General features: G+C 41.0%; 1 protein-coding gene across 3 annotated transcripts in view; it reads right to left on the reverse strand.

Annotated features, from left to right (window-relative positions):
• Positions 1–14,532, reverse strand: part of diaph2 (diaphanous-related formin 2) — a 344,506-nt gene that overhangs the window by 54,225 nt on the left and 275,749 nt on the right. For all 3 annotated transcript variants that reach the window (XM_061079060.1, XM_061079061.1, XM_061079059.1), the window contains 2 exons: positions 14,359–14,523; positions 7,562–7,697 (listed from right to left, as the gene is read on the reverse strand). In XM_061079060.1, the coding sequence (XP_060935043.1) occupies positions 7,562–7,697; positions 14,359–14,523 (301 nt within the window). The remainder of the gene's footprint in view (positions 1–7,561; positions 7,698–14,358; positions 14,524–14,532) is intronic.

Here is a 14,532-nt window from a genome sequence, read left to right on the forward strand (position 1 = left end):
TAGGTACTGCCTCATTCAGAGTTATGAGAGGACCATGGCCCATATATATTTTCTCACTGTGAACCGTCACCTATCGACGGTGTCTGCTCTTGACCGAGCTGTCACTATAAACTGACCAAAGTGGTCTTGCAGGCGATTAGATAGAAAGCTATATTTACAACCGGCTTCCTCAACTCTGTGGCTCTGGTTTTGAATTCAGTGTCGGTCGCGTGTTACTCTATTTGAGCTCATCTAATAGACTCTGGTGGCTGGTTGTTCACGTGCTCCCCTTAGCCTTGACATTTGTGAAATCTACTGTTTAGTGACTGTGCAAAATTCCAAGTGTGTGTGATTCAAGCCTCTTTCAAATCATCAATCAGGCAAGGTTGCATTAGAATTTGCCTTTTTCCATACTAAACCTGAGAATCTGAAAAAGTCAGAAACCTTCCTATCGTATGTACTTTTATCTTGGTAAAGTTTGTATATTTTCTGTTGCTTTCCATTAGAACTTATAACTTTACATTATATACGATAAATGGATTTTAATGTAAAGGAAGTGACACCTTAATAATTAAGTTAAACCTCAAGTAACAGGACCTAGACTTGTCTACATGAAGAGCAGTAAGCTGGTCTCTGATGTTTTTTTATTGCAGTTGGGGTCAACCTCAGAACTCTGACACACTAATAACACCTATTACTGTGCTGCTCTGGCAGACACACAAGAACAGCCTTCAAGTATTAATGCCAAAGACCAAATCCCAGACTGATCACAATTGCTTATCTATATTGCAAGGCACCTTAACTATGCAGACATTCAGCATACGTGACTGTTCACACTAGGGTCACACTGAAATGAATAAGGTAATTAAAATGAAAGGGATTTAAAAGAGGCTTTGGCAAGCGTGCGTACACTGAGATGCCATACACATTTTGGGATTCATCCATGCAGTACAGAGTGTATTCCCATTTTAGATGACTGGCACATTTGGAAAGCGGAGTTTTGGAATTCACATCAAGATAACATCTGAACCAAACCCCACATGGGCTGTTTGCATCAGTGGAAGGCGGCGCTGTCTTGGGAAGCTAAATGGATTTGACAATGGGATTTGACGCTCTTTGTAGTGAGGGTAATTAGGTTTGATTGACTGTAAAGTGACTGGTGAGGTCCAGATCTGGGAGGGGAAATGATCAGACACTTGAACCACCCACAAATTAATGAGATTCAACTGTGCCTGAGCTGATTTCACCAAGGAGAAGAAGAACATTTACCAAAGCAATGGGAGAGAGAAAAGTACAAGGCGGGATGAGCAAAGTGAGTGTGTGTGTGTGTGTGTGTGTGTGTGTGCGTGCGTGTGTGTGTGTGTGTGTGGGAGACAGAAAGAGAGACACACAGGGAATGAGAGAGAAAAAACAGGAGAGGCATAGATATCTGATGCATGTCTCGCTCCCTTGATTGTGGCTTTAACTAAATTAAGTAAAAGATAATAGATAAAGTGATTAAAAGCTTTAAGGTGCAATCTCATTAGTGTGTTTCTGTCTTTCTCCTGATACAAAAGAGGGAACTACAAAATAAAACAAAGTAAAAAACAAGCAAACATTTAAAATAACGATTAAATGCACAAGTCAGAAAAAATGTGCAAGAGACTATTCCCCGGTGTTGCCTTTAATTGCTACTGAACTGTGGTATTTATTAAAACACATTTAAGGGATTCCGGGTTGTTTTCTTCATGTTGACATTTGTTTATAGAAGTGCATTTAACATGTTATATTCTGAGAGAATAAGTACTGGGTGAGTATTTTATTGTATCACCTTCACTTACAAAATGTAATTTTGCTTCCAGTCAGACGAACTTAATCCTTGAATGTCATTTGTTTACGCATAATTCTATTTTTCTGCCGTTGTCTATTTGTGCCGCTTGCTATTATAGTCCTCAGCTGAGATGCAGTCAGCCATATTCAGTGCCGCCATCATCGCCTGAGGCAGAGTCTGATTTTGACTCGCGATGGAGCACAATCTAATATGCTCTTATTTATTAGAATGGATGTACGACACCAGATAATCCTGGTGCCCTTGTTCCTGTCTTTCAAGGTAATGATGGAATTCACCAATCCATACTCAGGAGTTTTAGAGCATGCCTTGCACTTCCTGCACTCCAGATCAACACAGCTCATATGCAAGGTCGGAGAAAAAGGCAATTTGCTCATTTTAGCATTATGCTGCTGTGACATCCCTATGCAGATGCAGTGAGAGATCCTTCATTTTCACAAGTCATCAGAAACTACAAATATATAACCAGACATGGAGGCAATCAGCGGCGTGATGAAGAAATGACACCTAAGGGAAGGAGCAGGCAGCAGATTCAGAAGTATTGTACCATATGTCATCATTACATTCTGGAAAGGTCTGTCCCCTTCTGTTATATTCCCTATCAAACATGAAGGTCATCTATAGATCCATAATGGTGGCTGCATTTCCAACGTTAAGCTGAGAAATAGCAAGATTTTCTTTTTCGAAAATCTGTCATCTATTTGGGTTTCTGACCTTCACTTCTCTACACCCCATCTCTCCTGGTAACATTGTTTGCCATGTCTGCTGTGCGGCGGAGACACTATGCAAACTCAGAGCTAACCTGTCCACCCCAGTGCTGCCTGTCAGCCCTTGTCTATGATCACCTGGCTGGCATTGCTGCAACACAGGTATGCACTGGCCTACCAGCAGCTGTCAGTGTCACACGAAGCCATCAATCCAAATCTCTGCTGCTGTCATTCCTGACAGGGCTCCGCCAGCCACAACCAGTCAGACAGCTGCACAATAATATGTCAATTTATTTTAGCATATCACACTGATAGATACTTGGATTTGGAAAATTAGCTTTGGTAGACAAAATAAAAATATAAAAATACCTGCACAACTTTGTCCTTTAGGAAAAATACATTAAGAGGAGTAAACACAGGAAAAAGAAAACACACTGATGGATATGTTAGCTCATTAGAATCAGTAAAAGCTAATCTTAATTGTCTCTATCAACCTTTGTCTTAATTTTTGCGGATCATAAATGTGTAATACATAACACATTTTAGAGATGTTTTGTCTCAAAATCCACATTAAAATCCAATCTTTATTAGCATGCAGACATGCAAAAGGCAGAAGAAAAATAAGTCTGAAATGTTGTTTGGATTTAACAAATGGAAAGCTCTTTTGAGAGGAGCCCACTGTTGTTCATTGTAAACATATACTAGTTCATCCTGCTAGTGTAAGAGGTTGACAAGGAGAAGGCATAAATAGAAGCTGCAGGCCCATCATTGTCAAAATGCCAAGTGTTCTCTAAAAAGAATCACAGGGACACGGAGACCTCATTCTTGCCGGCTTTGCTGAATGGGAGGGACGATACATGAGGACTGTAAAATGTACTAAAATATAAGAGAATATATTCTGAAAAACAGCAACTAAGATTGATTTTAATGATAAACCATCTGCTGCCACCAGGTTATCAATTAGTTTAATATCTGTGCCTAAAATTAATCAGAAATACAACATGTTGACTACTAATGAAGTCTGCGATTCTAAGCCCCAGTGATGAAGTAGGTGGTTTACACAACTTCCAGCTGTTGAACGACAAATGATAACTATGTTTTAGATGTTAAAAAATGTGCGTGCAAAAGTTTATTATCCCAATAGAGCGACGCACTGTTTGGGTCTGAATTTTGCTTGTGTCTGCAAGCTGTTGTTTGAACGGATGGGAGCGGGTGAGTGGGCTCTAATCCCCGTCGTAAAAAACGATCACTTTCACAGGTAAAACTTAATCATAAAAACAGCATCTGTGGAGCCTCTGTGTGTGTTTTGGGGATTTTAATAACACTACCTAGAACAATTTTAGTAATTGATTTACAGAAAGTTAGTTTTTCCATCAGATGATTCTATTTTGGGGCCGAAGATTACTTAAGAAACGTCTTTATCCTGCATGAGCCCGGTTGGAATACATTTAATGGGTATAGTCAGCTGAGATAGCAAGTTGTTGGTACACTCATAAAAAGGTGTTGTAAAGCTGGCAGACTACAACCAATATGCTTCTACACTTGATATTCCTCAGGTAGGCAATAAAAATGTTCTTCAGAGGCTCTAATGGGGAAGGGCACTGCTCCACGAGCTACTAGAAAACATTCAAAGTAAACTATATAAAGTAGGTCTAAGGAAAAGTTGCCGGAAAGCCTGTAAAACACAAAGTTCCTCCCTAACTCTCCGTGCTACCTGGGAGAAATGTCTGGACTAAATAAAATGTTCACATAACTGTTTATTTTTGTTTTTTTCCGGTTGTTTGTTTATTACTGTGTGCCGTATGCCAGGCTGGATCGGGCTCAAAGCGGCATGTGCGCTTTGCGGCTGTGTTCAGAGCTTAGTGGATTTGACTGGGGTACCCAGTTGACATGTGGGTGCAGACACTTGCCCAGGACGGGGGCACTGACCCTGGTGATGCCAGCCGAGTTGGCGGCCACAGGGGCCTGGTACTCCGCACAAATGCCCCGGAGAAGGAGAAGTCCAAACGCTCTAGCTTCTGACACACTCGACATGCTGCCTGTGACATTGCCTCATAGGCCACACAAAAAAAAAAAAACTATCCTGCTGTGAAGAGCCATCTACCCCCCATGTTTCGACAGAAGCCTTAGTTTGGGTTCATTCTGTGTTTTTGCCAGTGAAGTAAAGCAATTTTGTAAATGTTGAACATCTGGTCAGTTCAAGGGACTTTGGAAATCCACTTAGAGCAAATTAAAACAAATTGGGTGACTCGGTAATGATTTCATAAGCAATTAGGATTTCTAATACTTCACAAGGAAAACACGTTTAGCTCTCCACTTGTCTCATCCATCAATCACACTTGTTGAATAAGTGGGAATGTCAGACAGCATAATCTCAGGTTTTATCAACTGGGAAAAGGGGGGAAAAAGGTTTTATTTTCAGTTTCCTAAAAGCATTTGTCTGTTTCCCCACCCCCCCACCGTGGTGCCGTCCTGGAAAAAGCTAAATGAATTAAACTCTCATTAAATATGCATTTCATTGTTAATCATTTGCAAGTGAAGAGGATTAGGTCACAATTTGTGAAATGACGGAGAAAAAAAAAAATCTACCCCATCTCAAAAATAGCCTCTTGAAACTGATTAAACCCGATAGTGTGATCCATCTAAAAGTCTTTTAAGCAATAAAATGAATAAATCAGTTAATTCATAAAACAGATAAGATACTGACCGGTACATAATTCTCTTAAAACAATGACCATATGCTATCTCCATCTGTTCAGTCTAATGGAATTGTAAACATACAAAAACACAATATTTAGGTCAGCAATTCATTACATCCACCCACCCCCCCACCCACCTACGTATTCACTGATCCAAAATGCACAGGGTGGATGGACATTGATTAATGGTGAGAGGAATTAAACAAGTCTCTCTGTCCAGAAAGCTATCTTACTTTTATCAGCCTTCAGAGGGAACACGTTGAAGCTCAGCATGAAATATAGATTAGCAAAGTCCCCTCAAATAACTAACTACTCAAAATATCTGAAGCACATCTACAACCGTACAAAAGAAAAGAGCCAAGACTCTCAAGCCAAAGCTGCCTGGAGAGGAGCGGAGACAAAGGAACTCTGCAGTTGTATCCCTCCACCAACTAATCACAGTAAACAACCATGTCGGCCTATCCTGAATAAAAATATACAAATGATGAAATCTACTCTCTGTAGTGAACACTTTAAAGGAATTTAAGAAAATGAATAAAGTGCGTTTTCTAATTATTAGCTCATGAATTATTGCAGAAAAAGCCAAAAAAACGTGCTGTATGAGTGACCTAGACCCACCAAGATCTACTCAGTTCGTTAACTTGAGTCCAAGTGAATGCTTTTCCAAATTTAAAGAAATTACAACAAGTCAAATTACTGAGAAATTCCCTCAGGCGATGGGTTGAGGTTGCTGCGGAGGTATAATAAAGATGTGCAAAAAAGGAAAACACTGAATATCCTGCTAAGTGTGTTCCAACCCAACCACTTAAAGAGAAACCGAGTGAGAACACAAGAGCCAAACAGCAAACTGCTCTAACCTCCAACCTCCTCCTGGCTCCGGCTCAGCTTTCCATTCACAGCATCCATTTAAAGAGCTTTTTTGGATTTCACTTTCTCTGATTGCATTTCACAGAGAGACAAGTCGGTACACAGACAAAACAAGAAGGAAATATTCAATGAAAATGTTTTGCCAATGCAGCCAAAGAACCTTGAGGTAAGAAGCATCCTGGGTTTAGCACATCAAGTGTGTATATCACAACTGGCAAGGTCATTGTGATCGCGACAGTCCAACAAGCTCATACTTGGTTGGAGGACAATCCCCACTATCTCTAAAGCTGCAGGCAACACTGCCCATGTCACCCTCATCTTTTATTCATACAAGTCATATTATGGCATTCAGAAACTGAGATCAAAATCTGCTCTGGCAGAAATATTTAATATCATACCTACTTCTCTACCCTTCTCCATCTGGTTAGCCAGAATGAGAGAGAGGGTTAGACAGCCTCCTTCGGCTCAGCAATGTTGGATTATTAAAAGTGAAGCTTTCAAAGAGGTCACTGCTCAGGGAAGAAAAGGAAAAAAAAAATGCAGCATGCATCAATTATCTTGGAGAGTTTGTGGCATACTGAGCACTGTCTTGTCACATTTCCCAATGTGGCTGAGCTACAGAGAGGTCCTTGGCTGGTGCTGACATTTAGAAGCTGGCGAATTGTGAAAATCCCAGTCTGTTTGTCAAAGAAATGGACAATAGACCACGACGACTGCTTGCAAAGCCCCTTCAGGCTCGAAATTCCTTCTCAATGTCATTGGCATAACTAGACACAGGCACCCGGCTCTGTTGCTCTAATTTTTCATGTCTGGACAACTGCAACTTACACTGATCAATACACAGTTTACTGGTATCGCCGCAGGACAAAAGAGCAATTCCAGTGATTCACTACAATAAATATAGCCGGCAAACTTCTCAGATGAAAGAATGATCATTTTTTTCTTGCATTGCTCGCAAATGACCAGAGAGAAAGTAATAGCGGCGAGACTGTGTTGTAAAAGTAGAACTCAGCTTCCTGTCTCGGCGTGTGACCTACATTGTGTGATCCTGCCACTTCTACGAGAGCTCAAACCGAGCATTTGCATTTATTCATCCCTACATTCCAATACCTGGTGCCGCTGCTGAGTTCTACCATTGGCTACTATTGTTTAAAGAAAGGTTAAGTGTTACGGAAGCCATGTAGAGACTGTAGGAAGAGAAGGTTTCTGTCCATGCATGCAAATTCACCATGGAAAAAACAAGCTAAAAGTAGCATAATCTGCCTGTTGTTTGGAAGCATTGTGTTGGAGGTAAATATAAGATCCCCTCACAGCTGAAAAAACCCAACTCCCCCCCCACTGCATTATCCTCTTCCCTCTGAGTTCATAGCTGTGTGAAGCACAATTGAAACCCCCTTCCATCTTCCTGTTCTCCTCCTCCTTTACTCCCCACCTGCCTCCCCGTCGCTGTCTCTGTGGTGGCACAGGCAGAAGTGGCATACCTTTGTTCATGTCAATCAGCTGCTTCTTCTTCTGCTGGCGCTCCTGCTTCTCGCGCTCGGCTTTCTCCTTCGCCAGCTTGGCTCTCTTGATCTTCTCCTCCATCTCCCTCTTCTTGTGGTTCTCCTTTACTGCTTCCTGATGAGGCACACACACACACACAGACATGGTCACAGCCACATAGACAGATAAAAATCTAAATTTGCCTTTTTTAGTGTCTTTGCTACTGTATTGTCGTATTCAGAAACGGTGCCATCAGCAAATTCTAATTCAGAGAGGGGTTTGATCGCTGCTGGAATAAACAATATATATACACACACACACACATGTATCATGCTAGTATATTTCCTGACAATATAGGAGTCACGGCATGAAAAAAAGAAAACTGCAGCAGTGCCAGTCTCTGAGGAGGGAGAAAGTGATATCATCCTCCTCCTCCTCCTCCTTCGTGACCGGCTGAAATGTCAGGGAGGAGTCAGAAAGAGGGAGATAATCAACGGCACAGATACAGCCTTTACAAACGTGTCAGTTTGTTCTTGTGCCAACAGAGAGGAAAATTCAACCGTGACCTTTGGAGAAAACAAAATGTGTTCTCATTCCGGGCCTGTGGTGCAGCGCTTGACAGGAGCCATCATAGGTGTTAGTGTAAGACTGTGTGAGAGGTCATACTCCGTGTGTGTACATATGAGCCTGCGCCGCCTATGCTGGAGTCCACGGGCATCTTTGCGCTTCTGCTCTTATGTATGCATATGTGCCTGTGTGTGTGTGTGTGTTTGTGTGTGTCGGTAAGTGAAGGCACGGCCCCATCTGTGCGCTGATATAATAAGTGGTGACAGTAGGCCCCCCCCCATCAAATGCCCCTGTGGTCCTGATGTGTGTGTCATGTTGGCAGCTAAGACTGAAGGATTACGGGGATTGTGGGGAAGGAACAAGGAAAGAGCAGCTCATCATGCCAGTCAATAGGAGAGCTTTGCTCCATGTCCAAGGACAGAAGGCTTCATTGTCACTGTCTCTTTGTTGCATGACAAGGGCAATGAGAGCAGGAGACGGAGAGGCAGAGGGGGGGGTAATGGAGCAGTCAAGTGAGGGCGATAGACAGGAACATGGTAGGAAGTGAAAACTACATAAGAAGAGTGAGTGTGTTTTGATGTTATCTGCATTATGAAAACACAAGAGGAGGTATTTGCTTTGTCAGCGGCTACAAGTCTGTGGAAACACTCAAAAATCAATTAATCTATCAAAGTTGTGTGATTGATATATATAAACTGTATATCATGGATAGTGACAATGTGCACTCTGCTGCAGTTTTGACTGTAACGGAGGAGAGCTGCGGTAGATGTTCAGTAATGAAAGAGTTAACTCGGGCGATTTGTTGACGTGATGGTCAGCTCTGGCAGCATGAATCAAATAAATGTCTCTCCTCTGACAGCGTTCAATTCATTTTAGACGTGATATCACTGCATTGCTCAACATCTACGGCACAAATTGGAAGATAAATTATGCAGATTACAAATAAAGTCCTGCCGGCAAAACTTACTTTAAACAAACAACACATTTTGACTGTAAACATGATTATGTAACATAATTATGTTGCTCATTATCAAACAGCAGCACTAACTAACATAGCAGCAACTGGGCCTTTACTGATCTCTTATTTTTCTCTCGATGACCCCTGGTTTTCCCGATGGCGACATTCATTGTGGGTGAACATAATAGATCCCAGTTTCAAACCTCATTATTTTACTAGGAAAAGGATGTGCTTTATCTTGTATATGCTCAAATATTTACGACATATTTGAGACACATCTGGTTTTGTCTCAGCTTCTGTCATCTATTCAAGTAAAGAAGTGAGGTAAATATTCACAATATGATTTGTGACCATAGAAACAAGTTATTTTTGTCCTTCACATGTTTTTGTTGCTCCCTCACTACAATTACTGAGCCACCTTATTAGAGATTACATAGAAAAACCTTGATTTTCTAATGGTAAATGGTCAACAATGTTAAAGTCTATAATACACATTAAATTGCTCTGACAGTGACACATTGGTCAGGGACGAACCTGGAATTGAATTATATACAAATTAAAATACTGCACAAGAAATGTAATGAATTGTTTGTGTTCGGGAAAAAAAAACATTTTAATGTAAGGTACGATTTTTGTAATAATAATAATCAAAAATGAATATGTTTGCAAATTAAACAAGTTGTCAAAGCAGATAAAGACATTCATGAAGGTTTAGAAATAAGGGAACATTCAACATAGTGCAATTAATTGGAATGCAATAAGGAATAGAAAAACAGATAATAAATGTAGCACAGGAGGTTAAAGGGTTCACTCCAATGATTATCCACCATGATGGACAGTTTCCTTTCTGGCTAATAACCCTTTAATAAAACAAATCCTAGTGTCAAGGTGGTTTGTACCTGACTGCCTCTCGGCCCTGAGCCCCTTTGTTGCAGAGCAGGAAAGATGTGGTGCCGATATGCACGTTGCTCAGGGAGCTATGGAAATTCAGCGTACGATTCTCAAAGAGACAAAAACCCAATGTGTGGCTTTGCATAATAGCCCCTTTTTACCAGGTAGGTTCGTCAACAACACAAACCAATTCTGTGAAGGAGCCCATTCGTGCTTTCAGGCGCATGGAGGCCATGAGACAAAGTGAGTGTATGTCACACTCTAGGCCTCCGCTGCGTATAAGATGGAGATTATAAGTACTCCTCTATCTATACTTGGCCGGAGAAAACAGAATGCTTTGCAGCCCACAGGTCTAATCTACCAACAAGGGCCAGGCAGCATTTTCTCCTCCAGGTCTCTTCTTTCAATAATTCATGAAATGTGTTTGCTGTTCTTCCTTGACCCTGCACAACACAATACATCTCCCACAGCATGGCAGACCCTCCCCTGCATATACGAGCTTTCCAATGGAATGAGGGAGCAGGGAGCATTTCTAACTGCTCGGTTGCTCCAGTGATCTCACGCAGAGAGTGTCACCGCTATATCTCATTTCAATTTTACAAACACTACAGCTCCGCGGCCGTAAGCAGCAAATGTGTTTATTAGCCATCTGTTACACTGTGTGCCAGGATGTCGGGGGGGGGGAGCGGCTTCAAGAAGTTATAAGTTACAGATTGTGCGACTTCTGCTCTGCAGTATTGATAGATTCCTATATTGATGAGTGACCTTCAAAATCTGGTGAGACAATAGTAATGACCGTGTCATAACAGTGTTAGTTAAATTACTGAGGAAAACATAACGGTGATTGAGAAAGAAAGTGACAAGTGCATCATCTTCAGGAAGATCAGCACCATTTGTCTAATTGTGAGGGAATTAGCAAGATTAGAAAATAAATGGCGGACACCCGCACGTACACTAATCATCAGCTGAAACTCTTAGATGCCTTATCTTGCTACTTTTAGAACCTGGTCCGTGTCTTTTGGTCTTTTAATAACGTCTCTGAATCAACAAGGAGGAGTGTTAGCTCATCCCAGCCCATCTGCTGCGCTTTGATAACTCATTAATGGGGAAATCCTAATCCCACGTGCTCCTGGTCAGGATTACACATACAGACCCTGCGATTGCATTTCACTCATACTCTATTTCAGAATATGGCAGCAGCATTAAATTAACAAATTGTTGGACTCTCCGAATACTGACTCCATGTGCTGAAATCAAATAATATTTTATTGGCCACAGGGGAAAAAAAAGAAAAGAAGAGAATAGAATAGGACGTGAGTGAGGGAGAGGAAGAGAATGAAACAGAAGTAAAATAGAGTTAATGGATTCCCTTATCAGTTACATTCAGTTCTGTGAGGACTGTCCGTCAGTGCGTTTACTCAAATGCCTCATGTCGGTCGGGTGCATTAAGCCCCAGCTTTTTAGCAAAAGCAATTTAGGGTGACTGTATTGAATCGGAATTCTTTAACACTGCAGCTGCTTTGTGCCGTGAATGCATCGCACAGGGCAACGCAACGTGGATGGAAGCTAGTGGAGATGTTTCATCTGAGTCGAACAACTCAATGTCTCAATATTGAAATAAAAGTCCTGAGCAGACTAAGCATATCAAGAAGTTAAACTGTGGGCTCATTTAAAATTATTAAGGGACATGAAGTCATCGTGTTCATTTGATTTGCCTTTTGGAACAAATCAGTGATGGTTGATGTCGGCCGACTTTGTCAGAGATAAATACCTCGCAGACATCTTTCTGAAAGCCGCTCAGTGACAGCAGAAAGCTGGGAGGAGGTTTTCGTGGTTCTGGAAAGAAGCTAGCTCAGTTGTTTTTTTCAGGGTAAGAAAATAAAAGCAGCCATTGATTCCTCATGCTCTGCAAGCAGATGGGATTAGCCTTTCTGTCAGCAGAGCTGAAGAGCCAAAAACTATAAATAATATCTGAAGAGTGTGGTGATTAAAGGATTGTTTTTATATGAATACATTAACTTATAACCACCAACACCCCCCATCCCCCATCTCAACCACACCACAACACCTTATCCCACTCACTTTCCTCCACTCATCCAGAGCAAGAAAGTTTAAATCAGTAATAAAATATTCATACGCAGCTATTTGCTTGAGAGAATAATTTATTTTCTTGGGTGGATGCCTCTTTTAGAGATATGCATCTGTGGAATCCTTGAGGGAGCATTGTGTTGTGTGCTGGTGCTCTTTGATCAGAGGGAATGAGGAGTTGGTTTCAGATGGGGATCAGGGCAAAGACAGGAGATGGAGTCAGACAAGAGGACTTTGCTATTCACGCTAATGAAATGTGAACCCTGAGAGCAGCCCTTCTGGACACCATGTCATCATCCTGGAACTGGGAGTTCTAGGGGCTGCCAGGCGGGATGGGTAAAGGCAGAGGAGCAAAGACACTTGAATAAATGTTTAACAGACTTGTCTAATAAGGAAAAGGGAAAGTGGGCCTTGTTCTGAGGTGATGTGGTGTTTAGCTTGCTGTTGATATCACCTCTGTTTTGATCAATCTGCTTTTGTCACTGTTCTTAGAAACCACAATTCATGTGACACCAGAAGTAGCAGGAGAAATTTGGAAGTTTACTTTTATTCAAAGTGAATGAATGTTTAACTTCTCACTTGTGTTTAGCCTTTCTACGGGTACTGAAGAAATGTCACCTCAAATGTAAGTGTTCATTAACCAATATTTTAAACTGTGGTCATAAAGTTAAAGGTTGATACGCATAAAATTTGATACATTTTAAAGAGAAGCTTTGTATGCTATAGTGACAAATATTTTTAAACTAATGGCTGTAAGGTAAAATACAGTTTCATCTACTAGAGCTTACAAAATCCACAATGACCTGTGGTGACAGCACGTGCACACGCATGCGCACAAGCAGCAGCTTTGAGCTAATGAAAGTGTGGTTAAAGGTTAAGCAGCTTGCCCAAACCTCTTTTATCAGTAAGACACTAGAATTAAACATTATCTCATTTTTCAGCATCCCCTCCTTCAAACACGATATACTAATCTGTTTTATAACTTCTTAAGCGTCTTTTTTCTTCCCAGCACCTAAACCAGAGTTGGACGTTTCTTAATCAGTTGGAAGTTCTAAGTGTTACAAGTTATGAGGTGTGTTGCAAGTTTGAGCAACTCAGACAAATGCGATCAAAAATGAAATTTGATGTCAGATACATAAATTGGTGGGAAAAGGGTGTGTTTTGTTTAAATAATAAAGTAATAGCCAGTGTGTTGTGGAAATAAAATTATCTTAAATAATAAAGAAAACTGGAAATTCCTCTTTGAATATTTTTTGTGGAAAAATATTTCAAAAGACTGATTTTCATAACTGCACAGATTGAGATGGCATGAAAGAAAACAGAGAAAGAGAAAGTCTTCTGTAAAGAAAAGTGGTTATGTCAGTGATCCTGAAATAAAAAACCTCTCTGGCAGACACAGTGGCTTTGTGACCTACTAAAAGATAACATATGGAGGGAAGTTGCGCAGCAGGTGAGCCGAGTGAAATTCTTGCAGAGAACGGTGTAAAAAGAACTTAAAAGAAAACAAAAAGAGAAAAGGATGTCAGGGCTAACCGAGGGAATTTAAAGACCACAATACATGGTCAGAAAAAACACGGTTTACTTTCTCAAAGCTCAAACTTTCTGGTATTTTTAGATGAGTAGAGTGAAATCCCCGCTCAGAACTAGACTACAGCTTCTCAGATGGACTAGAGTTGTACAATGTCCTCTGTGGCACTGGAGGAAATCTGGGTTGAATCTGAGAAAATAACCATCAGTAATGTCAGTGTTACTTTGAAACACGGGGAAACAATATATTAATCAGACAGAGCCTGAGTGAGGAACAGAGTGAGCATTAAAGAAGGAGAAAACACATAAGCAGGGTTTATGAATAAGATATTGCATTGCATTATAGGAAGTGAAGGGTCCACTATTTTTATAACATGAATGACACTTCGAACCAAAAAACCTGACAGCTTGACCTCTGCTGCTTCAATTTTCACGTTTCTTTTTTCGGCTCTGCAACCTATGAAATCCCAAAGTTCATGGAAGCTTAAAACCAAGTGTAATACCACTTTCATTATAACATTAACCCACTGTAATGTTTACATATTTTCACCATCTGTCAGGCACCTAATGCAAGTGTGTGATGATAATTTGTAACACATACATTCTGCTCTCCTTTCAATGACGCCTTTTTCTGTGACGGAAAGTGTGTGTGAAAGCAAGTGCATGTGTGGGTGGTGGCTTCTGTTGGTCTCCGTGTGTGTTACTCCTTTGAAGAAACAGAAAACATGGGACTCTTCGTGTACAATGCAAACAACTCGTACTCACCATGTAGAGCAGGCGGAAGTTGGCCAGTTCTCCGAAGAAATCTTCCAGGCTGACGGAGTGAGGGTCAAAGGCAAAGTAGTTGCCGATGCTCTCGTAGAGCTTCTGCATGTTCTTATGCATGGTGGAAAGTTTCTCATACTGCTCCCTGGCATGCTTGCAGAAGCCGTGAGAAGA

Source organism: Limanda limanda, chromosome 10 (assembly GCF_963576545.1).
Source record: "Limanda limanda chromosome 10, fLimLim1.1, whole genome shotgun sequence".
Taxonomy (NCBI): domain Eukaryota; kingdom Metazoa; phylum Chordata; class Actinopteri; order Pleuronectiformes; family Pleuronectidae; genus Limanda; species Limanda limanda.